The sequence below is a fragment of the Cyprinus carpio genome, chromosome B22 (assembly GCF_018340385.1).
Source record: "Cyprinus carpio isolate SPL01 chromosome B22, ASM1834038v1, whole genome shotgun sequence".
Lineage (NCBI taxonomy): Eukaryota > Metazoa > Chordata > Actinopteri > Cypriniformes > Cyprinidae > Cyprinus > Cyprinus carpio.
In genome coordinates, this window is record NC_056618.1 from 35,175,310 (window position 1) to 35,201,390 (window position 26,081).

Consider the following 26,081-nt stretch of genomic DNA (forward strand, 5'->3'; position numbering starts at 1 on the left):
TCAGATGCTGAGTTGGGATCTTTTCTGAGCATGTGCAGTTGGTTTAGTGGATGGGAAACACTTTGGTTTTTTTGTGTGTGAATGAAGTGTTTAATGGCTGTTTTCACCTGTTTTCTTCATGGGTTTATCCCCTAACTGACTGGAGATCAGCTTTAGTGCAGTTGTAGTTAATTGTGTGGTATTTGGAGCTTTAATCATGAAAGCATATGGTCTGACAGCCCACCATGCAGCATGACTCTGTTCTATATATCTGTCTTTCAGTTCTGTTTGCTGTGTATTTCTTGAGCTTATGTTTGTGGCAGCTCAACCCAGCCATAATTAAGTCATAATTAGAGGCATATTATGAAAAACTACCCACTTTAGTAGTTCCAGACATTAAACTTTCTCTCTGATCTACTTCTAATCTAATTTTCTCCTCCAGTTCCTGTCTGTAAATCTTGATTTGACTTTTAAATCTATGATTTCATCATAAAATTTAATCTGGATACCAGAGGCCTTTTGCTGCATGCATCTTGCATTTGCATGTTTGCATTAAAATTTTACTTTTGCTTAATATTTTATCCGCATATAAGATGCAGATTTAAACAGTGATAACTTGCCATTGTTACCTTAAAGAGCTATTTCTACCTGATTTCACACATTAAAAATAATTTTGTTGGCATAAATGTATTTAGGTACAATTATTTTTTTTACTTGAATAAAACAGTTAATTTAGATTTTACCATTTTTAGCTTAGCATTTTTTCAGTATGTTAAAAAGTACAGAGAGTATTCGCTCTCATTGGTACCTAAGACCTTGATTCAGTTAGCCAAAATATTTCACATTCTGAGAGATTTGTAGAATGTTGTGAATGACAATTTGTTTTATTCTGCTGTGCTTTTTACAGAGTTCTGTGGGCGCAGATGCCATGTAGGTTTGCTTATTACCCATTAAATAGTAACATGTTTTAGAATGAGACCACTGACACTCATATATGACTGAGTGTCGGATAACTGTTGCTTTTTTATTGTGGGAACTCTGGGAAGTAACATGAGGGACTGCCTTGTAAAGGACTCACTAACACATTCTTGTGCGAGCTTTGGTAAGAAGGCTTCTGAAAAACATATTATAACAGCCTCATAAATTACTCCTACAATCACTGTAATTAAATCAGGATGAGATGACTCACTGCAGACTGAATTCTTCTCAGGGAGTTCTTTATTCTAAACAGAATTCCAGCCATAATTTCTGTTTGTAAAATGGGACGTCGTGCAGGTTTCAGATTACCGCTCAGAGCATAGCTGGGGGTTTTGAAGAAGGTGTCCTCCCATTTTTCCTCAGCCTTTTTAAAAGTCAAAAACCAAAGACAGTTTAGCGTCCTTACATGCACCAGCTTACACAAACCACTTCAAGAAAAGGAATGTTTGATAAGTCATCATCTCTCAAGCTCATCCTTTGTTGCAGCAGCTGCTCTGACTGCAGGTGCACGATTTACGACGTCTCCAGACAATGGTGTTTGTTGTGTGAATGGCGCACATATCCAGTGTCAGGGCAAATGGTTATACTGCGGTAAAAATGCAAGTTATCGCACATGACAGGTGTAGAGTGACGAACATCAAACAAATGTAGGCAAAGTTTTCATTTAGGTAGAGTTACACCCATTCTTTGTTCTGCTAACCTTAAAGTGGTGTTCACACGGACACTGGAGGTGTCCCAGTCTAAAAGGTCAAGATTTCGCTGATTATTGTGGGCTACACCATTCTAGCGACAAAAATAATTAGGCCTAGATGTAAGATGAGTTTCTTTCTTCTCTTGAACACAGTAGAAGGTATTTTAAAGAATGTGGGTAATGAAACAGTTGATGGTAGCATTTACTTCCATAGTATTTTAAAAAGAGAAGGCTATTAAAAGCGTGAAATGCACTTGGATATTTTCCTTTGATGTCACAGCCCATGTGCTGTACATATTCTTGTCAGGAAATTGTTTTTCTTTGGCTCCAAACTAAATTTCCTCAGATCCAAGTGATTGGGCTTAGATTTCAAAACTGAGTTGCCATGGGCAAAGCTGGCATCATGCAGGCCTCAAACTCTCATTAGAAATAAATCACTACATGCATACTCAACTCTCTGTCTTATATCATTTAGTTAGTATTTTTATGGGGCATAAATGTCAAGGTGACCATCCAGAGATCTTAATGAACATCTCACTATGAGGGTAAAATGAATTTTAATTAGTAGTTTGGCCTATTATTATTTTTATTATTATTATTATTAGTAGTAGTAGTAGTAGTAGTAGTAGTAGTAGTATAAAGTTTGTTAAAACAAAACTTTGAGAAATAATAATAATCATATTTAATAACATTAATATACAAAAAATGTCCACCAATGACTTAAAAGTGCCAGATGATGTGACCTTTATGATAAACAAGGATTTTTTTCTCAAGGTAAGTTCACATCAAATGGTATAACCACAATGATATTTGCGTAAAATGTTTGTCCAAACTTTGTTTCAAAATAAATAATGATTAAGAATCAATCAGCCTAAGTCTTGAGCTTTAAATTTACTGTACTTACTGTACGCAACTTTCATATAAATAAAACGGATTGAAAAAACAAATCTTTCCTCCTGCCAACTTGTTCCATTACTAGCATATCCCCTTAAAGCTCATTGTCTTCTGCCAACTTGCCTGTTACACATGTGACTAACAGGTCTCTGATTGCTGCTATCTTTCCAGTATTCAAGAAACTAAGTCTCGAAAATACAGTTTAAGTAACTTTTGGCCCATATCAAATCTACTTTATGAAGCAAGATAATAGAAAAGGTGGTCACCGCTCAGTTGCTTTTGAAGAAAAAAAAAATCAATATCATTTTCACCCTTACATAATACCGAGATGTCCTCTTAACCCGTGTGTGGTGTTCATATTTTTGTTACTCAGCCAGTGTTCGTGGGTCTGGTGGACCCGCTGCAGTTTTGGGTTTTTAATTCAACACAATTAAATACTTAATTCCAATTACAAGCAATATAAACAGCATATATGGTCAAAATTTGCCCTTTGCCTTTGTTAAATCACATTTATGAATTAAAGTGCTACAACCTTGTGCGGGAATGGCAGGGGTAGAAACACAAAACGCACACTCTTACAGACTCTCACTCTCTCTCACACACATAAACACACATACACATACTAACAGCAGGCCCAGACAATAGGAGGACAGAGTAAAGGTACACAGGAGCTAAAATTTCCACTTTTTTATTAGCCTCGGGACCCAAACATTCTGCATGTAATATAAGTGTGTAGGGGTGGGGTGGGGGGGTGTACAATGAGTGGTAATTGAAAATTTATTCTGATAAATATTCTTCACAGAAAATGAGCCAAGGCCAATGAGTCTGAGTTTGAAAAAAATAATTAATAGTATAATTTTTCTTTTGATAAAAAGTGAAAACGTATCCCACAGACCCAAACACCATACAAGGGTTAAAGATGGTAAGCAACCTCTTCCTTTAATCTGACTGGTGTCATCACTTTCCTAGCCTTCTTAGACCTGAGTTCAGCCTTCTGTACTCCTCACTCACTCGCTAGTCTGCTATTAGTGTTACTGGCCATCTGTGGCCAGCATATCTCTGTGTCATTTCTCAGAATGAATAAATACAAATCTCACTCAGTTGCTGCTTCACAAGGTGTACCGCAGGGATCAGTTCTTGGACCGCTTGTTTTTCTAATCTATATGCTTCTACTTTGCCAGAGTAGTCTTAAAGCCTTTCATACCAAGATGAATGGTTGGTGCAAAAATTCAGTGTGCATCTGAATGAATGCTTGTTAATGTGTCTATTCAGACCAACACCATCATTAGCACTCGGTCACTGTGACAGATTTTTTTTTTTAAGAGGTGTTGTTATATTTTTTTTTTCATAATAATCAGGAGAAATGTGTATAAAATATAATTTTTGCTTTTTTTTGTCATGTTCTGAGTGTGGCTGTTACTTAAAATCATGACTTGGTGGTGCTCACAAACAGATGTTTATTTGCTAAGCAACAGTGAATAGCAGAGGAAGAATCCAAAATCTGTTCTATGTATTCTTGTATTTGATGTCGTTTGATATACACCACAACGAATACAAAAATATGAACAAATCTTTTAATACAAGTAAATAAGGACTTAATTAGTGACAAGTGAGTTAGAAACAGAAATTTGCACAACATTGCTTTGTGTATTGTAATAACCAGAGTATCTGCTGTATTTCTGCTTAAAGCGCCAAATTTTGTGCCAAACATTCGTGTTGGTCTGAACAGGATTTGCAGTTATGCTGATGACACAAAAATATGTAATTTCTAAGTGCAAGCATCAATTTCTGTATGCCTTCATCATCTTTAAATCTGAAAGGCAGCAAACTCTTTAAAATTAAATACTGACTGAAATTTTGTTACTTGTCTGAATATTTCCCTCATGACCTTGCCATTGACATTGATGTTGTGCTGGTTAGGCCTGCACCCATTTATGAAACTTGGGAATTCTATTTGAACCTACACTGTGTTTTGAAGCCAGTCTCATCCAGCTTGTTAAATCCCTTTTTCATCTGAAATAAAGCTGATTTACACTCTTCATGTACTTTAAAGATGCTGAAGAATCATCCATGGTTTCATAACCTCCTGCAACTCGCTGTTTGTAGATCTAGTTCAAAACTGTGGATCTAGTTATCACCTTGTGCATTCTTATTTATCAAAGACAGGTAACACTGTAGTCTAAATTTTGAGATTGCACTAAACAAATTTTTCCAACTTGGTAGTCTGCAAATGTTCTTTAATTGCAGAGGAACAGTTGTACATTTGTGTTTCTCATTTGTGATGTTATATGGCTTTACTGAAATAACTAATTTCAGTTATTATGTGCATGGTGATGTGTCACGGTCAAAACCACAACAGCTTCTGGTAATCTGTGTTAAAATATAAGGGCTGGTTAGTCACAGACACTATAAAAATCCAGCAGAAAAACTTTATTGAAACGCTGTTTACAGGAAGAGGCCACACCACAGAGAGCAGTGCTAATCTGTTTCTCTTTAGCTCTTTACTTGAAACAAAACTGGAAAGGCGAGCTTAAAGAAAAACAGGCAAGAGTTGGTGAGGCTGTAAAGGCGATTCAGGGAAATGCCGTCAGGTCGGTAGGCACCCTCAGTCACCGTGGGGCATGTGGTGAAGACTGAGGTCCGAGAGAACAACACGTGATTATGGGACACTGAGAGCGGCCTGAAAAATGTTAAGCTTTGTAGAAATAAGATGGGTTTATGGCACGGAACATATAGTTATTTTCCAAACAACTGAAATGGAAGCAATGTGGCATAAATCTCTGGTGGCTTTGATGGTGGTCTGTGGTGGGATCATGAAAGAAAGGTACTGTATCAAAACTCACATGAGGTGAACGACCATTTAAACTGTCTAAGAATGACAGGAATGAATGAGAGGAAGTTAAATTGCCAATGACTGACACTTTTAAAGTTTAAATATTTAATTGCTGTGGTTGATTTTAATACTTTATTTTGTTGCAAAAAGCTTGTTTCAGAAGTAGGAAGCATGTATGTATAGGGCACAAAATGGTGTCCGATTATTTAGATATGTTTACCAAACATTATCCAACCTTAAAGTAACATGAAAAGTAGCCTCCCACACCACCACCCATTAAAATATTGGTCCTGAGTAAAATACTGGTCTTCAGCTCTGTTGTAGCTCATACTGTACTGCTAGTGTGTGCTAGCAATGCCAAGGTAAGGGAGGGCAAAAGCAAGAAATTATGTTTTATTAACAAAGTTCAGGAGGAGCACGTTCAGATAATCAACCTAATTAACATGAGAGGAGCAATCAGTAATCAGCTCACAAGACAAGATAAGAGGTGTGTATATATACACAGCAGGCTTACCTCTGTTTCTTGACCATTTTCCAGCATCCCTTCAACCCCCCTTCTCCGCACTTATAACTATTCCTGTCCTTACCTGTAGGGGGGTACCCTGGGATCGGGCCAAAATTCAGACATCTGAGCCCTCCCCTCGGACAGCACGCCAAATACGCATAACCTTTACTCTGTTTGTTATATGTAAGTGTGAACTCGTGAACTGATAAAATGGGAGAACTCTACACCAGGGAAAGCAAGAACTGATAAAATGTATACCTTGAAATCAGTGCTTGCCAAATGCATAAATGAAATATCTTGAGCTTTTTGATGGTATCCAACATTTTTGTAATGACCTGAAATTCTTTATTTAATATATATATATATTCTGGAAACAGCAAATATAATTTTAGGAAGTGAGTATTTGAATGCTCAAAAGTGACACCAAAAAAGAATCATGAAAACTGATCAATTACACAAAAATGATGAAAGCAGCCTCATTTTAATTTTGTCATTGGTTTTATGGTGTGATTGTTGCATTAGATTGCGGTCTAGTTTTTTGGGGGATTTGCCCCAATACACTGCCTTACAGTCCGTGGCAGCAACAGTGTTCAACAGTGTGGTTTTTATACCCTAAAAACTGTATTCACCTATTACACAAAACTACCCATGACACAAAACTTGAATTTTTAGATATTCAAAATATTTTGTGTATGATTTGTAAGTTTGTTTCCTCATGAGGACCAAAAAATGTACCCCACAAGGTCAAACTGTATTTATGGGGACACTTGGTGCCCGGAACATAGGGAATAGTAAGTACACACACACTCACACAAAGGACGTGTTCTTCCTTTCATACAGCTAGACTAAATAGAACAAGACAGGGTTTTTAAAAGAACTATTTTTAACTTGATTTTTTAAACTTTTTTTTTTAACACAGTATTAAAAATGCTACCAGCTACATTTTTAAAATACCCAATCAAACCAATCGGAGTGAAAATAGTAAGACAATTTTAATTGGATAATTACAGCAATGTGCAGAAAGTGGTTTAGATGATTTCTGAGCTTTTTTCCCCCAATTAGCTAGTCGGTGAGTCTTCAAAAAATTACAAAACATAATACCTCATGTTTTGAATTCACTGTTTTTTTTTTGTTTGTTTTTGGGACATATATATATATATATATGAGGACTCAGCTACTCGGATTGAGTTGGGCCGGTCATTCCACCAGGAGGGAACATTTAATTTAAAAGTCTGTGAAAGTGATTTTGTGCCTATTTGGGATGGCGTAAGTAATTAATTCTGAAGTAATGAATTTAGGTAAAGAGGTGCAGAGCCAGTGGTGGTTTTGTAGGCAAACATCATACCTCTTGTTTTTATTTTAGTGTATTTTTTTTTTGTTTTCTGGTTGTTTATATGTGTTTTGATGTGCATTGTTTTTGGCTCACTAAAAATTAATCTTGTTTCTGGATTTCTTGTTTCTTGTTTCAGTCGGGTTTCAGTCGGGTTTCAGGCCCCATCATAGCACAGAAACTGCACTTGTTAAAATTACAAATGACTTTCTTCTTGCATCAGACCAAGGCTGCATCTCATTGCTAGTTTTACTTGATCTTAGTGCTGCGTTCGACACCATAGATCACAACATACTCATAGATAGATTACAAAACTATACAGGTATCCATGGGCAGGCTTTAAGATGGTTTAGATCCTACCTGTCCGATCGCTACCACGTTAAAATCTCTGAAAATTAGCGCTTTTATCAGCGGTAACCAACAGGTCTGAGAGGAAATCTCCAAATTCTTTTAGGAATTCAGTATACGGCCCTGGTGGTCTATACACAGTATCCAGAGCAAGAGATACGATTTGCATATCTGACATTGTAACATTAAGCAAAAGTATTTCGAATGATTTAAACCTGTATCCTGTTTTCTGGGTAACTCTGAGAATATCACTATATATTGTTGCAACACCTCCCCCACGACCAGTCTGACGGGGCTCATGTTTATAACAGTAGCTTGGTGGAGTAGACTCATTTAGACCAATATAATCATTTGGTTTTAGCCAGGTTTCAATCAAGCAGAGTACATCAAAACTATTATCTGTGATCATTTTATTTACAATAACTGCTTTGGGTGTGAGTGATCTAATGTTTATGAGCCCAAACTTTAGAAATTGTTTTTGTTCATTTATTTTACGTTTTTCTGGTTTAATCACGATAAGATTTTTTCTAGATCCTACATTAAAATTTATATTTTGACCTCATTATTCGGGGAACAGACACAGTTTTAATAGATTGGACAGCGCAAGTACTTCTAACATTTAAGTGGGTAGAACAAAAGCCATCATAACAGTTATTTGAGAATTGGCTTACTAGTCATATGGAGTGTAGAGTCCTGGAGATGTTGTCCGAGAGGAGTTCCTCTCCGACTCTGCTGGGGCAGAGGCCATCAGCGTGACAAGGCCTAGGACGCTCCCAGAAAAGATTCCAATTATTAACAAAGAGCAGTTTCTTTTCTTTACACCATGACAAAAACCATTCATTTAGAGCAAAAAGTCTACTGAACCTTTCGTGTCCTCGTCGATACGTGGGCAGTGGTCCTGACACGATGATCGTCGCCGTGGGCGTCATGCTGCGAACCATCTCGATCAGGCCCCTGAAGTCCCGCTTCAGCATCTCCGTCTGCCGCTGTGTGGTGTTGCTAACCCCGGTGTGAATCATGACCACTCTGGGGCTCTCATCGGCCTTCAGGATCGTGGGTATCTGCGCAGAAACATCGAGAACAAGAGCATCAGGGAAACAGTGAGTGTGCACTTTACCTTCGGCTAACGTAGCACGGACGTGTTGGACGATGGAGTCTCCGATGATCACAACGTCGCGTTCCGTCTCGCGGAGGGGAGAGAAGCGGTTCCGTGTGGAGATCTCGAAGACCAGAGGGGGAGAGGTCGTCACCCGGGGCCTGGCTCGCGTCCTCCGCTGCGGATGCACCCAGGTACCGTGGTGTCCCGGTGCCAGAGTGAAGGACATCTGGCCAGATCGCGTCCTGGGTGCACTGGGCCTGTGCAGAGAAACACATAGGGTAAAGGTGGTGGGACTGTTAGTAGCGCACTGCATACTTACCCTGGACTTGTGAGAGTCAGCTCGGGAGGTTTCCAGCACGGCTCTCCGCTCTCTCAGCTGGGCCTGCCTCTGCTCCAGGACCCGAATCTGCTTCTCCACCGAATGCAGCTCGAACGTGTCGTCACCTGCACTCAAAGGTAGACATACATCCACCATTAAAGCAAGTAACAGTGAGTAAAGCAATTGTAATGTGTGTGAATAGAGTATTAGCAATGCACGCGGGCTTAGCGACAACCACGGACTCGGACTCGGGAATTCAAAATAAAACTAGTGATAGCAAGGCGCTCTGATTGTTTTTGTTGTAGAATACGATAGAGTATATATTCACATGTTATAGAAATGAAAATGATGGTGTATAAAATAGATTTCAATAATAAAAAATAGACGATAAAGAAATAACGTGACGGAGCTCAAACTAGAGGCATATGGCAGCATGAGGATGAGAAAATGACTTGTAATTTGTTGCTACACTATTCCTTTAACAATACATTTCTGATAGCTGATGAAATAACATTTAAGATATAAATCAGTAAGATGGTAAGTCTCTATTAGTTCTGGCTGGACTTCAGAAGACACATGGCACAGACAGACCTTTGAGCTGAGCTTTAGCTCCGTCATATATTTATCCTCATCTGTCTAAGCAAACACATAACAGTTCATGAACCGCACTGATGATTACTCATGGTTGTTTAATATACCTTGACAGTGATGTATAGCAGCTTACAGTCGGTTTATTTTAGTAGAAGGTTTTTATCAGTTGGATAAATGGTTTTTATGGTTTAATCTAAATCTCTCTTTAAGGGAAAAGGCTCTGTTCTCTCTTAAGTGGGAAGGACATGTCTTCAGCCCCAAAGACTAAGGATTTCACTTCAATGTTATCATCTTGTTTTCTGTGTTTAAAGTAAAAACATCTAAAACAACCTTAAAAGGATTTCTTTTTTATCTCTTCATGAAAGTTTTTGGAACAGAACTGTAAGTGTTATGGGTCTAGTTGGTTTAGTTTGAAGGTGTGGAGTGAGAGCTTTAGTCTGGGAAGCTCATCAAGAAGGATTTAGCCTTGATGTGATCTCCTGAGATGATGTTACGCTCCAGCATTCCTTTGGAGATCACTACTGGAGACTCACTGACACACAGTGGGCTCTCTCTGTCCCTAAAGTCCTAATTAAAACCTCACAAAAGACTTGTGGGACCTCAGAGGAGGCGTGACTCACGTTTGCTGAGGATAAATAATGGTTACCCAGAGGGAGTGTCTGGAGGATTACTGCCGCGTTCGCCTGCATGATGATCACTCATATATGTGTTTGCCTTTGCCATCATTTCAGAGCAGCATTCAGATGGCATTTTACATGAGGTTACAGAGAAGTCTTTGTGTTTGTGGTGTCTGCCGTCCCCTCATTCCCAAAGACACTGTGACATAATAGAAGTCTAAACACAGACACTCTGGACCGTCATTCATTAGCTATGGTTAAATCCTCATCACCACTTTTCCGAAACAAGGTTTGGTTAGGTGTTGACGTATGCTTGAGGCTGTGGTTATGGTGTGTTTACTTCCTCATACATGATTCATTCTTGCCCATGTCGCCCTACGCTGGAAGGAATTCTGACCTCAGGCTTTAAATGCCACTGTAGGCCCATGGCAAATATATATCATAGTCATCTAACAGTCATAAATGACAGGAGATGGGTGCTCTTGCATTAAACAGTTCAAACTTTTGTAGAAATCAGACAGTGATTTCAAAATTGTTACTTTAACACAACTTAATCCAGTTATTCAATTAGAATTGAAAAGAGATGGGTTCAATTTGTCATGTTTATTCTGTGGAGTTTTATGTTCTAAAACTCTTAATTTTAAGTTTATTTATGATTCCATTGTATCTGTCTTTACTTTTCCTATGTTTCTTAAAAAAAAAAAAACATGTAGACAGTGGTTGATAGATTCATAGACATCATACACTAGCTGTGGACCACTGACATTTTGAACCATTTTGAAACAGCTATGATGTAACATAGCCTTATTTACTGAATCGTGACTTCACTCCAACATCACTCCATATAACTGGTTCAAAATGATTTGCAACGGTTTCAAAGCTTCATAGAACAGTGCTTTAAAAACTTCTGAGATTGTCTTCTTGTTTTTGTTTAATAAATGTTTACACTGTGATTAGATCCATGCCTGCACTATGAGACATAATTGTGCCTTCAGAAATATTGTTTGATATATTCCTGCTCAATGTCAAACTGACCACAATCTTCCAAACAATCCTTAAAATACATCTTATACATTCCCATCTGTCAAAGCTTTCTCTAGTATGTGAGCAGCCTTAAAAGATGAACCCTCTGTTTCATACTCCGTAATCTGAAGCTTTGTGATGTCGTCCTAATCATTTGTATGTGTTTCATGGTCTCTTTCAGAATGACCGTGTGTTGGACTGGTGTGAGGACCACAGGAGATGTTCACAGGTAAGATGTGTTTTCAGATTAATGAGCTTGACAATATTCATTGAGCTCACAGCTTCTCACACTGCCTCAGCACTGCTAAATAAAACTCTGTTCAAATGTAATTTCCTTTTATTACAAGGAAATGGCCAAAGGTTAATGCCTTTATACAAACCACATGCCCTGTACCTACACTAAACCTCACTCATGTCTAATGGCTTCTGGAAACCCAACATAAACAGCACTGAGAGCTGCTGTTGTACCCAGGGCAATTCTTTTGCCTTATTACAGCTCTTTCCTTCCACCAGATTATGGTCATTTTAGGTTGTAGTACTTTATACAAACAGAGTTAGCACTTTAGTATTTTGATATTATTCTATTTTCCAAACATACAATCAGAATTGATGTCACCTGTGCATATTATTCCATATAGCGATTGCTTTTCACTATCCAGTAAGTTCCTGGTGGATAAAATCACATTACAGAAGTAATAGGTTGTGAACATGTTTCATGTTGACTTTAAGACCAAGTTTGTTTTTCCTAACTGGTTTGCCCCATGGGAAATAAATAAAGATAGGTTAGGGGTAATGCAATAAGCATTTACAGCACACCTCTCCTTCCACTAGAGTTCATTTGCAAGGACGCATTTATCACAAAAGCTCCCTGGGTTAAGCATACTTTAGGGAAATATTCAGCATTGACTCATGGAAAAACCAACATCTCTACCAACATTTTTGCAAAACTCCAAAGACGTACCTACATACAACTTCCAGTAGTAAAATGAACAATAGTGGCAGTAAAATACCTACAACTTTTCTTAATTTTTTACACAAATTATAATTACATGAGCAAGATTAACACTAAATATAACACTATGTTATGAGCTCCAAACAATTTTACCACAGCGCATTATTGGTAAACCAATACATTTTGATGTTTGCATCACATAACCAGCTCCATATGTATGGCTTTTCTGATGCAGTAAACTTGCTCAGTAGCGCACCCGGTACAGCATTGCATTTGCTTGGGTATGGGTCCAGTGAAACATGATCCACAATAAAAGTGCTCAAAAACTTACAGTGGAACACAGTTGCTTCAGCAAATGCATTTTTACATCACATTTGCTTTTTTTTTAACACTATCGGTTAAGTTTAAGTTAGGGTTTAATGTAGGTGCTACGTTATTATCAAATGTGATAGAGCACTGCTAGATTAAAGTTCATCTATTTTGAATAAAATTAAACACTCTTCAGTGCCTCTCACTGGAGATTTCTCCAGTTTTGCAAAATGTGCAAGAAGCGACATGATATTTTGCCAAAATGTCGGCACAGGTATGTTTTTCCAGTGAGTGTGGTTTGTAAGTATAAGTAATGTTGCAATTATTACCCATAAATTGCACAATAAAGTAGCGTTTTTAACCTTTTAAAATGAATTTGTGTTGCAAGGTCTTTGGTGCATACCACAGTTTTACTCAAACAGTCACAGTTTTGGTTTACAATTGCTCCCAAACACAGTGTTAAATCAGAGGAACTGAGACTGAAGCGGACCATGAAGAATACCCAGGACTGATTTTTTTTTTTCAGTAATAGTGATATGCAACCATAATTGCCCTTCGATAAGCTAGTAAACATGGTTAGCTCATTAATGGTAATTGCCTAAGCCCAGACATCTCTGGCTGCCGTCTGCCAATCACCAACCACCACTCACCCTGAGGGCCAGAGCTTTAAAATCCCTGAATGAAAAAGAGCAAAAACATTCCTCGTGAAAGCCGTATTTCTCACACCAAGCATTTAAGCCATTCTAATTGCTTTCAGATGGAAGCAATCCACCGTCAGCCCTTCCAATAACAGGTAAAGTAAATGTTGTGTTTCTTATGAAAATAAGCTGTGTTCACATCCTCCTGGGCTGAGCTGCGCCTCTAAAAGTGCACTTGAAATTAGCTCCTGTTTATTCGTTTAAAGCCCAGGCCAGGAAGACGCTGTTTTTTTCTTTTTCTTGTAATTTCTTGTTTGCTTGTGAAGGACTTTCTAGATCTCAAATTTTTTTTGTATATTTTGAGTGCATGATTACCACAAATCCCCTCCTATCCCTTTCAAAAAAATATGTTTTACTCGAGTGTGCTCTTATTATACTTATTTTAAACAAAACTAAAACTAAAAAAAAAAAAAAAAAGAATTTGAAGTATACTTTTCCCCAAAAGCACAAGCTACAGCATCTATAATGAGCAGTGGCTGGTGTTAGGAGCTTGATCAGGGCGTAACCCCAGCACTTCCAGTCTTATCCGTCAGGCTTGACCCCGGGTGAAGCAGAAAGCTGTCAGATGTTTCACTGTGGCAACACTCGCAGTTTACTACGCCTCTGGAATGGGATTAACCTCGCTGAAGCCACTCTCTCTTCTCTTAAGTAAAGCTTAGAAGCAGATGGAGGCCTGTGCCCTGCTGGGGTTGACCCGGGCTGGGCTGGGGCGCAAGTTTGGACCCTGATCAGCAGGTGAGCCGAGCGCCTAGAGGGTCATGAGGGGCAGCACACGAGGGTCACTCTGTGTGTGGCCAGCTGAGCTCGTGCTGAAGCCATGAGGGCACTGTTGACTCAGCAGATTCCCGCTTTAAGGGGCATATTGTTTTGAGATTTTGGGAGCTCATTACATTTAACAGTTCCTGGAAGTTTCACAGGAGAGCTTATTCCAGCTTTGTTTGGCAGTTGGTCATTTTGGAGGTTTAAAATAAGTCTCATTAGGTATCTGAAAGCAGTAATATTGTATGTCGTTGCTCATGCTGATAAATCAGCCTAGTAGCGCTCTTATCACAGTAACCAAGCTTCAAAATACTGGTGGCTCCACAGTACTCTTGTCAGGGTTGCCAGATCTGTGTGACAAAACTTGCCTATTGTCAATCAAAGCTAGCCAAAAACTAGTCCAATGACCATTTAATAACCCAAACCTATACCACAACTATGCCATTCCCATACCTAAAATACATATTTTGCAGTCACTGTTATGCATTACACACAATTTCAACTTGAAAATCACTGAATAGTAGTAACCATAAACAGTTTATCATAAATAATCTTTCATTAAGCTTAACAGTTTTTGCAATAGCATAAAATTATACAAAATGAACAAATAAAATGCTTATATGTATCTGTTTAAATGTATTCAAAAATGTTTTAAGGTGTGTGTTTTTCTTAACTTAACACAATATGGTGCTTGCAAAAAAAAATCTGTGGAATATCAAATATAAAATATATCTGTGGAATATCATTTTTGGAGCACAAAACCAGTCCTAAGTTGCAAAGGGATATTTGGAGCAATAGCCAAAAATACATTGTATGGGTCAAAAATATATTTTTTTCTTTTATGCCAAAAATCATTAGGATTAAGTAAAGATCATGTTAAATGAAGATATTTTGTAAATTTCCTATCGTAAATAATTAAAAACTTATTTTTTATTAGTAATATGCATTGCTAAGGACTTCATTTGGACAACTTTAAAGGTGATTTTCTCAATATTTAGATTTTTTTGCACCCTCAGATTCTAGATATTCAAATAGTTGTATCTCAGCCAAATATTGTCCTATATGTATAGTGCTACTTAAGTGGATTAACTATTGAGCTCCACCTGTGCCAAATTGATTATCTGATAATGCTCCTCCCGAACCTTGTTAATAACATAATTTAAGTAATCAACGAAGTAAAGAATTTTGCCAAAATATATTAATGTGTATCATTTATTAATTATATATTTGTTATGTGTAATATATTTTCACTTTCACTCACAACTTTATTTTTATTTGCTATTGAGAATTTTAATATTATTAATGAAAAACAACACATGCAAAGGTATTAAAATACGTAAAAAATAATCAGAAGTTGAGAAAACTCAAACGCACGAGGAAACGATCTGTATGATCTTTTTGAGTATACTGAACATATGGAAACTTATGGCTTGAATTTTCGGTTAAGCTGAGCATTAAAATTAATTTTTTTGATCTAAAACTTTCTCAGTTGATCTAACTTGTGTATCAGTTTAAAAAAAAAACTAAAAAAAGGTTATATAGATTTAATTCTAAACACCATAACGAGGCACAGACTAGTTGAAATGGAAGAAACTTCAAGGAGAACATTAATCTCACTGGTAACATAAAATACAAACAAAAATCAGCTGGATGTGACATTGAAAGCTAAGTTGCTCATACTAATGGCCTGAAAATTGACTTAATTTTACATAATTTTTTCAACATCCAGAATAGTTTGTCTGACAACATGGATTTGGTCTTTTAACTGTGATAGAGTACTTGTACTGTTACAGTACATGGCTTGCGAGATGTGATTGAAGTATTGTGACAGCTTAACTGTCAATGATTTTTTCCAGAAGCTTAAATACATCAATTGTGTAACGTTAAACCCCAGTTCAAACAGCTTCATGCTTAAAGCTCTCTACACATTCTTATTCAAAGCACCAAATAATCGCAACAGCATGAAATCAACTGTGGTTTCCACCTAAAGCAATACATTTAGCTTCAAAACCACAGACAGCCTCAAAGCCAACATTACAGTTCCTAAAGTAAACCATGGTTGGTTACCATTTACATATCTGAAATATGCTCTGTTACCTTTAACGGCATGTGAAATAGTTTATGATGATGGATTCATTCGAACCATATGAGTGGCGTAGACAGCTCCTCCTTTCTGCAGGCTGGTGAACTCCGTGGCCTTGTGTCGTAGTTTCTCCTCCACCCTTAGCAACATGTTTGCTGTGAGTGTGTTGCGTGTGGCCTGCAGACACCTGAACTGCAATGGCAAGTCAATGGATTGCAGACATTCGGAACACCCAGGTTGTTCCCACAATGCACCAGTGCAGATTGTGTGCTGATTTAAACTGCAGCAAGCAACGGATGCTTTCCAGTTCATTTGCTGCCCCGTGTGACACCTTTAATGACCGGCCCGTCCTGCGTTCGTCAAAAAGGCTGATGTTTCGCTGGGAAGGTGTTTGCACGTTTTACTAGAAAACTCCCGGGGATTCAGAAACACTGAATTAAAGATGTTTCTGCACATATGGTTTTTGTCATAGCGCGTCTGGAGCCCATGAGAATGTACACTAAATCAGAACATGCAGCCTTCCTTTAGAATCATGAACAGGCAAAATGAGAACGCTGAGAGGTCAAGAAGAGACCTTCAAAATCAAGTGCAAAATGATTTGTGTTTTGTTAGGGGGGTGGTATGGACGTTTGTCATCGGCTTCCATATGGATAAGCCATTTGAGTTATTCTTGACATTGAAAGATGAATGGACTTCCACTCTTTCTCGGGCTACACTGTGTCTCCTAATGTTTCAGTTTTTCGCGTCTGGCGTTTGAAGGTTCATCGGAGGTGAGGTCGGGAACACAAGCTTCCGTTCCATTTTCCTTTGGCCTCTTGCAGTGAGCACAGCTTTCTCCTATTTGTTGCCATCTTGTTCTGCACGGCTTTCAAAAGGTTTCGGAGGGTCTGCGCCGCTTCTCAGAGAGATTTTCTGAATTTGTTCCACCACATCACAGTCCCCTTTAAAGCTCCTCTGGTTTATGATGACATACATTCAGAAGAAATGCTTTTCTGATCCGATGATCATGTGATAACACTTTTAAATAAGGTTAATGCTAGTTAACTTGATTAGTGAAAGTGAAAGTGAAAAAAAAAAGTGAAAGTGAAAAAAGTTGACATTCATTAACAATGACAAATACTTTATTAATCTTACACTCTTAAAAAAAAGATGCTTTGTTTGCATCAGGTATTCTATGAAGAACCTTAAACATTTGTGGAAACTTTACTTAACTGAAAGGTTCTTTGAGGAACGCAAAATGGTTCATCTATGGCATTGTTGTGAAAACATACACTTGGGAGCTTTATTTTTTACATTTGCAGTAAATTTCAACATGTACTAATATATTATTAAAGGGATAGTTCACTCAGAAATGAAAATTCCATCAAGACATTACTGGTAGCCATTGATTTCCATAGTATTTTTATTTCATACTATGGAAGTCAATGGCTACTGTCAACTGTTTGGTTACCTACATTCTTAAAAATGTGATCTTTTGTGTTCAACAGAAGAAATAAACTTATACAGGTTTGGAACAACTTGAGGGTGAGTGAATGATGACAGAAGTTTCATTTTTGGGTGAACTGTCCCTTTAAATATTAATATTATTTAATGAACCTTATCTGATATGGACTAACAATGAATGGTTGTATTTTTAATAACAGTAAAGGTTCTTGCACACTGAGTCCAAAATTTTTGTATGCATTTTTTCTTAGTCTTATTTATTTATTTATTTTCATATTCGTCAGCCTTTCCAGTCTAAATGCCTGCTACAGATGCAAAAATGCAGAGAATCGAAACTGGTCCGATTTTTTTTTTTAAGCGTGATTGACACAACATGAGGTTGTATTTATTTTTTAACATGAGAAAATTTCAGACGAGAAGACCTTAACACTTTATTTTGATGGTGTCCTTTAGACATTTGGTTGGCTATAAGAATCTTTAATGACTGCTAGTTGACATGCAGTTACAGAGTATTATTAGACTGTCTGCTTAATATCTGCCAACACTCTTTTTTTGATGCTATACCAACAGACATTCAACTGACTATAAATAACTTTGCAAGTTAACTTATACTTCTAACCCTAACCTAACTGTCTACTAATACTCCACTCATTTTCTAATGACTGGTAGTTAACATGTAGTTCCAAAGTTACTTTACAGTAACTTAACAGAAATTTAAAATAAAGTGTAACCTTGTCTTATGTTAAAAAAAGATCATAAATTCTCTTAACAAGTGTATTGCTCATAGGTAATATTAGTTAATGAACGCCTTATTGTAATGTGTTACAGATTATTTATTTATAGAACTAGTAAGGAGTACTTGGCAAAAATTGTTTCTTGACTTGAGTTTTTGGCACTATATCATCAAATTATTTGATTGAATTATTGCTCATGCACAACATCTGAGCACAATCTTAATTGTGCAATGACCTTAAAAGTGCCTTCTGGGTGCCTGTCTTCAGTTGTCTATTGCAGTTATTATTGAGCATTCAGCATCATGTTTCTCACTGACGCCAGTGACTCATTTCATTTTCTTGGCCCCGTGTGGTCTCATTCATTTCCATCACACCTCACGCTTGTTTCTCTCGGTATTCGAGTCAGGAGACAGTCCAAAACACCATTATTAGCTGTTGCTTACATTCTGTTCATTTCTTATTTCCTTTTTCAAGAACATTTATAGCTCTTCGGCTGTAGTGTCTTACCAAATCAGCCCCTGAAATTCTGGTTAGACTTTGTTATTAGAAATTCTGTTTGTCCAGAAATAATAAGCACAGGTTATTTCATATGGCCATTTTTGTTTGCATAAACTGCAAACAACCATTCTCTTAATCTACTGTATATTTAACAATATTTCATTATTAAGGTGCTTTATCAACGTTTTGCCTTTAATAACCGTCTTAGAATAAGTTCAGTCTCTCCAGCTGAATGTTGTCTATCCGAACATCTGCCTGTTGCTTCAGGGATGTTGAAGGAGGGAATCGGCTTTTCACTCTTCTCTCCACAACTGTCCACAGTGTTTTGATCATATTCAAGTCAGCTGATTGATGTTGAAGGAGGGAATCGGCTTTTTACTGTTTTGTTCGTAGATGTATTGTGTGTTTTGATGATACAATAGATTTAGGTTTAATATGGTTTTCAACTCTAGTCTTATGATAGCAGTTCTCTTCCCAAAACTCTCTAACTCTGTTCCCATGGATCATAATTCCATCTTTTCCACATTTTAGCATTGTTTTCTTTGATTACTGTGATTTTGTGAAGTTCTCTGTGGTTGGTTTTTATGGCAACATGGTTTTGAAGTGAATATAGAGGTTTGTTGTCAGTTCTGTGTTGTTTGGACACAATACTTCATAGTGTTTGATGGACTTTAATACTTCCTTCAAGTTTTTTTTCACTGTTCTTCTTCACTGATCAAGTCTTGCCATGTTTTATGCATGCAGCCATGATCATAGACTTTTTTTATTTGAACAGCAAACAATTGGGCTTTTAAAGTTACAGATGTTCTTGCTAAACGTGCTCTTATGATTTGCTATTTTTGAAAGTCACCTATTTCACCCATGTCTTGTACTAAACATTGTCATTCAAACTAGAAAGTGTAGACAACAAAAAGATAAATATATGGTAATTGCAGTGTTTGTTTTTTACTATAGCCTACACAATTGATGTTAACCCCATAATAACAGGTGTGATTTTGTTTAATGCCCCAGGACAGTTATTTAACCTGATAATATAAAAATATTTTTAGCAAATAGAGTAAGTACTTTACAATGAATTATAATTTGTAACTTTTCCCCTTCTTTATTCTATAATTATTTACCTAATCAGATTTTGTCATTCTAAATTCAAATGGCACTTTTTATGACCATATTTTTTTTTCAATGGCAAAGACAAAAATGAAAATGTTTGCCCCCAAACCCCCATAGCAAGCTCAGTTTTTTGATCCCAGTATTTGTATATGGCTATGCATGTCAATCTTCATCAGGCAAATGCATGAAACTGATGTAAAATGAAACTGTAAGTGTCACGTCACACTGTTCAGGGAAAACGCTGAAGTCACAAGGAAACGTTTAACAAACTTTAATCAAGAAAACACTGGGAATAATCCACATCAGGAGCTTGAGCAACACACGTAGACAACAAGTAGACCCGACAGACACAGACTGCACAGATTAGGACTTAAACACAGGGGATGAATAAGGAAACACGGGTGCATGGGATGACTAATCAAATTAATAAAACAGAACGAGGACAGGAACAAGACCAAATAAGGAAACACGGGAAGGACTATGGGGACAAAACAAGTCCAAAAGTCTGACATTTCGACCCCCTCCCAGAAGATGCATCCTCGCACCATAGCAACAACAGAGGGCAGAGGAGCCCAAGGTAGAGACGGAGAGCCAATGAGCCAGGGGGATGCAGAGGATCTGGGGGGCCAGGGTGGTGCTGAGGGCTCTGGTGACCGAGCCGGAGATCCACGGCGGAGCCGGAGCAACTGAGGACCAAGGTGGAGCTGGCGGGAGGAAGGAGCCCAACAGAGCCGGTGGGACGAGCGATGAGGTGCAGCCGGAGGAGCGGAGTCCAGAGGCGATGGCGGGTCGATGTCCGACCAAGGCTGAGCCAGAGGGACTAGGGAGCCTGGTGGAGCTGGTGGATCGACGGGTGACGGTGGAGGCGAGGGAGCTAGGAGTCCGGGCCTCGGAGGCTTGAGGCAGAGGTGAGGGATTCTTCAGCCATGGCGACCCTGATGGATGGCAGACCTGCGGAGCTGGCACCATTTAGATGATGGGCTGAGGGTGAGAAGAGCGGTTGCCAGACAACAGCTGTGGAGGAGGCAGGAGTGGGTGGGTGGGTGTGTGGGTGGATGGGCATTTGTGAGCTTCCGGGCTCTCAGGGCTGCCCTTGGAAATCAGAGCCCACTCCTGGCTGGAATGGGAAATGGGAGCCCCCTCAGGGCTGTATGGGAACAGCGGGGACCAAGAAGATCTATTAAGTCCCCCTCGAAGTCCAGCAGTCCCAGATGTACGATCAGCTCACCCTCAGCTGCAGTGCAGTGGTCGGTGCTCCACACCGCGCTCTCAACGTCCACAGCTTTCTCCCTCGCGATGGGCATTGCAGCCAGCTCACGCACCTGGTCTGACGGATTTTGCTCTACTTCCGGGACAATCCTTTACTCAGTCGCTCGGCATTGCACTGGCTCATAGATCTCGGTGGGAACTGGCTCTCCATCATCGGTGTGCTCGGGCTTTAGCTCCGCACAGCGGGGAGATGGTGGGCTGAGCTCTGGGTCTGGAGTGGATCCATTCCACAAACGCAGCAAAATCTGCTCGAGAACCATCTTCGGATGACAGGCGCTCTGCACACGGTATTTAAACTTGCATCGTAGAACGCACAGAGCGCACAGGAGGAACTCCGGGATGCCGAGGGGATCCATAAGGGCACACAATGGAAAAAAAAGACACTGGGTGAAAAGAGGAAACAAAACGGAGGGTAGACAAACATAGGTTACTGTTTTGGTCAGGTCTTCTGTCACGTCACACGGTTCAGGGAACATGCTGGAGTCATGAGGAAACATTTAACAGTCTTTAAAAACTGGGAATAATCCACAACAGGAGCTTGAGCAACACACGTAGACAACAAGTAGACCCAACCGAGACAGACTGCACAGACTAAGACTTAAACACAGGGGATGATTGGGAAAACACAGGTGCATGGGAAGACTAATCAAACTAATAAGACAGAACGAGGACAGGAACAAGACCAAATAAGGAAACACGGGAAGGACTACGGGGGCAAAACAGGTCCAAAAGTCTGACAGTAAGTGTTTTTTTTCTGTCACTGTATAAACATAAGCGCAGGCCAGATAAATAAACATACTGATGAGGTTCATGGCCAGTTCGAGTTCCTAATCCTGATTGATTTGATTGTACATTAAAAAAGATCCATTTGAAAGCGATTAACATTGGCTACTGAGGGGAAACTACTTCATAAGCAAGCAAGATATTGATATCACCTCCACAACAGATGTTAGAAACTCACTCACAGATGTTTGCAACTATGGGAAAACATTTAAGAGTTTTTGAACTCAAAGTGTGTCAACTTCAATCTGATGTTTCTGTAAACGTGAATCTGTTTTTATTTGTCTTAATGTGAATATGCTGTGCATTTCTTTCGTGTTGTTTCAAACGGTGATGTATAACAACTGAAGTCATATGGACTCATTTTCTGATGTTTTTATGGTGCTTTTATGTCCTTTTTGATCTTGACACACTAAAAAAAAAAGAAAATTTGCACCAATTTAAAAAAAATTATTAAATTTGTTACAGCCATAAAAGTTTTTCTCAAATTATATTTATGGTTTGGTTCATACCTTACATTTTTATTTCATACTAAACATCTCTTTTCCGAAAGACAGAAACATTCATATCAGGTATTACACCATTTTCTATTACAGCAATATAAAAATGCATTTTAAAATAAGTGGGCCTTGCAAATTTCCAGTGCACTTTTTCATATATGTATAAAACTGTGCAACAGATTTTTTTCTACCACAACTAATGATAGATTGAAGAGCACATTGAGGTGCTCTTATGCGGGAAATGAGGTCAGGTAGCAGGAATGGATTTGACTGGACAAGAGCCCTCCTTACTGCTTCATTCATCTGGTGACTCTGATGTCTTTTTTATGATGAGGAATGGGCTTTTATCTTCATGAAGAGGTTTTCCATGCTGCCTTTGAGCCACAACTTCTCACACATATTTTTTTTTTCAGCCAGACCTGAATGTCATCTGCTTTTTTTAAAGGGAAGAGACAGTAAAACAGCAGGACAGCTGGAGAGTGAAACTCTTTACAGGTTCTGAGGTTGCCACCATACAGATGTCTGAGTTCAGAATAGATGCTTGTTCAAGCACTTGAAGTAGCTAAATTAGTTCAGTCTAGGTCTGTGCATGTCTCAAGCGTTCAGCCTAATATTCTCTTTAAACCATGCAATTGCTTTTGTACGGAAGAGGATTAGGGTCAAGCAATAATAAAAAAATAAAACCATCTCGAGATTAAAGTGATTCAATGTAGAGAAAAAAGTCTTTATATTTCAAGAAAAAAGTAGTGAGAAAATATTGAGCTTAAACTCATTAAATTTAAATTATGAGAAAAAGTTGTTAAATTGCGAGAAAAAGAGTTGAGATAAAATGTTGAGAATAAACTCATTAAATTATGAGAAAAATTTTTTTACATTTTGAGAAAAAAACCGTTACATTTCAAGAAAACAGTCAAAATAAAATGTTGAGAATAATTTAAAATAAATTACAAGAAAAGAACTCACTAAATTAGATTTTTCCACTTTTCTGATGTGATATGTGATGAGAAAAGTAAAAAAAGCAAGTTTGCCAAAAGACAGACTCGAACCCAGTTGATTGTATCATACACTTCTTCCTAGTGCATTACTCTCCAACACATCCCACTGAAGACACTAAATAACACTGTCCAACAAGTTTAAATGAACATGACACGAGTGTGTAATTCTTGACTTTTTTCTCGTAATTTAATGAGTTAATTCTCAACATTTTATCTCAACTTTTTTCGCAATTTAACTTTTTTCTAGGAATTTAATGAGTTTATTCTCAACATTTTGTTAGAAAAAAATTCTTCAAATGTAACTTTTTTTTTCTTGAAACATAACGACTTTATTCTCGAAATTTCATGAATTTAATCTCAACATTTTATCTTGACTTTTTTCTTAAAAATAAACAAGTTTTTTGTTTAATTTTATATATTTTTTTTTTTTTTTTTCTTTATTTTTAACAAGTTTAATGTTGCATCTTTTTTATTATCGAGCAGAACAAAACGGCAGACTCAAAAATGTGTGGTAAAAGCAGATCTAAGCTAAATGTGCAGCCTGAGTCTGCATGTCCCATTTTTTTTTAGTATGGAATTGAAGCTGACAGAAATCTTATGTGGAAATATGCAGCATAGTTCTCTCCAAAATGAAAATTGTGATAATTTATTCACCCTTGTGAACCACATATGGCTTTCTTACTAATACTATAGTACACCATAAAAGGAATGTTAGGCAAGATGTTCATGATGCTCTTTTTCATGCAGTTCATGAGATTTGATGATGAATTCCACAGCATACAAAATTAGACTTTTGTTAAATGTCCCATCTGTTAAATGTCCCATCATAAATCGTTGGTTTATCAACAATTAACCCATTAAATTGTATATTTACTTCTACGTCATTTATAGACATTGATCTTCAGTTTCAATTAAATCCAGTCAGCTCAGAAGATTTGATTTTTCTTTTCTTTTTTGACCTTGTAATTTGTAGTTATTGTAATAAATAGTAAAACTAATATTTCTTATTAATGCTTTCTTTTTTGTAATAATTATTATTATTATTGATATTTTATTGCTAAATTGATAGGCAATCACAAAATTTTGGCCAAATTGTGTAACCTACAAAAAAGCATAGCAAATCTCAATTTTTATTTATTTTATTTATATGCTAATTTATTGATTTATTATTAATTAATTAATTAATTAATTAATTTGTTCACTTCAAATCATAAATGTCATTTAATCAGAAAAATTGCAAAATACACTGTGACTTTAAACATTTGAATCATTTTCATTAACTTCTCTATATTAGATGTTTATTTAATTTTTACAGACTATCCAGGTAAAGAATTCACATGAGATTTTTTCTGTTCAGGTGGATGGAACATTAGTTAACCAATATTTATATGTATATCTGCTATAACTGCACCAGAATGATGCATTGCTCTCTATGTGTCTGGTTTCAGGGATACTGGTGTGAAAAAGGCATTCGGTTCACCTTAGAGTGTTGAACTGCATGTGATGCATTAGGTTCTCTTTTCATAATTTATAGATTGGCACATGACTTAGATTCCAGCGCCTGTGAAGAGCATCACCCGCTGCGGGCAGAAGTCAACATGCGATCAAAGCCATGCTGTGGCTAAATCGCAGGCAGACAAGCGCAGTGATGATCTGACCCTTGGGATTCTCCATTCAGTGCTTCCTGCTGCATTTCCAGCTCATCCACAGCAGCTCCTGTTACATTAGTGACAAAATGATATTCTGGAATTTTTTGTTCCAGTGGCTTCCTTGCACCTTTACTTAATTCTCTTGGTATTATTCCTACACAGTAAGAAGAATATCTGGAGAAAAAAAAATGGAAAAGGCACTAATAATTTTCTGCCAGGACATTATAGTTTACAGAGGTTTCCTTTAACCCTAAAATACAACTCAATGCAATATGTAATTAAAAATACAAGTTGACATTTGTAAAAATATATATATATATAATATATATATATATAATATATATATATATATATATATATATATATATATATATATATATATATATATATATTTCATATTAGCAGAGTACATTTTATTCTAAGAATAATTTCAAGATCTCTTAGCTCTTAGATCACATATGGATGCTCTGCAGTGAATGGGTGCCATCAGAATGAGAGTCCAAACAGCTGATAAAAACATCACAATAATCCATAAGTAATCCACACCACTCATGTCTATCAATTAACGTTTTAAGAAGATAAAAGCTGTGTTTTTGTAATAAATTCAGAGACATTTTTTATTGCACGACTCGTGGGATTCGTGGCACTGTTTTAAACTGGTTTAAGTCCTGTCTAACCAATAGGAGCTTTTCAGTTACCCTGGTGATTTACATCATCATTGGCCTCTCTTACTTGTGGGATGCCTCAAGGATTCATTTTGGGACCCATTTTGTTTTCATTGTACATGCTTCCGATTGGGTCTGTTTTTAGGAAACACATAATATTGCTTTATTGTTATGCCAAAGACATGCAAATATATGTACCAGTTAAGAAGGAAGGCAACTCCTTAGTGCTTCTTCTTGCATGCTTAAAGGACTTAAAAACATGTTTGGCTGTGAATTTTCTGCACCTAAATGACTATAAAACTAAGCCTCCTTTTGCACCATCCAATGCATCTGGGTCCATTAATATTGGTTTAGGGCTTTTATCTATTTATGGTAAATCCATGGTAATAAATAAATAAATAAAATAGGTCTAATTTATGATGACAGGTTA

The 26,081-nt window shown here is 37.5% G+C and overlaps 1 protein-coding gene across 1 annotated transcript in view; it reads left to right on the plus strand.

The window, feature by feature from the left end:
* The window catches only part of LOC109075976 (anosmin-1-like), a 67,949-nt gene that overhangs the window by 1,116 nt on the left and 40,752 nt on the right, over nt 1-26,081 (plus strand). The window contains exon 2 of the mRNA XM_042748865.1: nt 11,389-11,436. Within this exon, the coding sequence (XP_042604799.1) occupies nt 11,389-11,436 (48 nt within the window). The remainder of the gene's footprint in view (nt 1-11,388; nt 11,437-26,081) is intronic.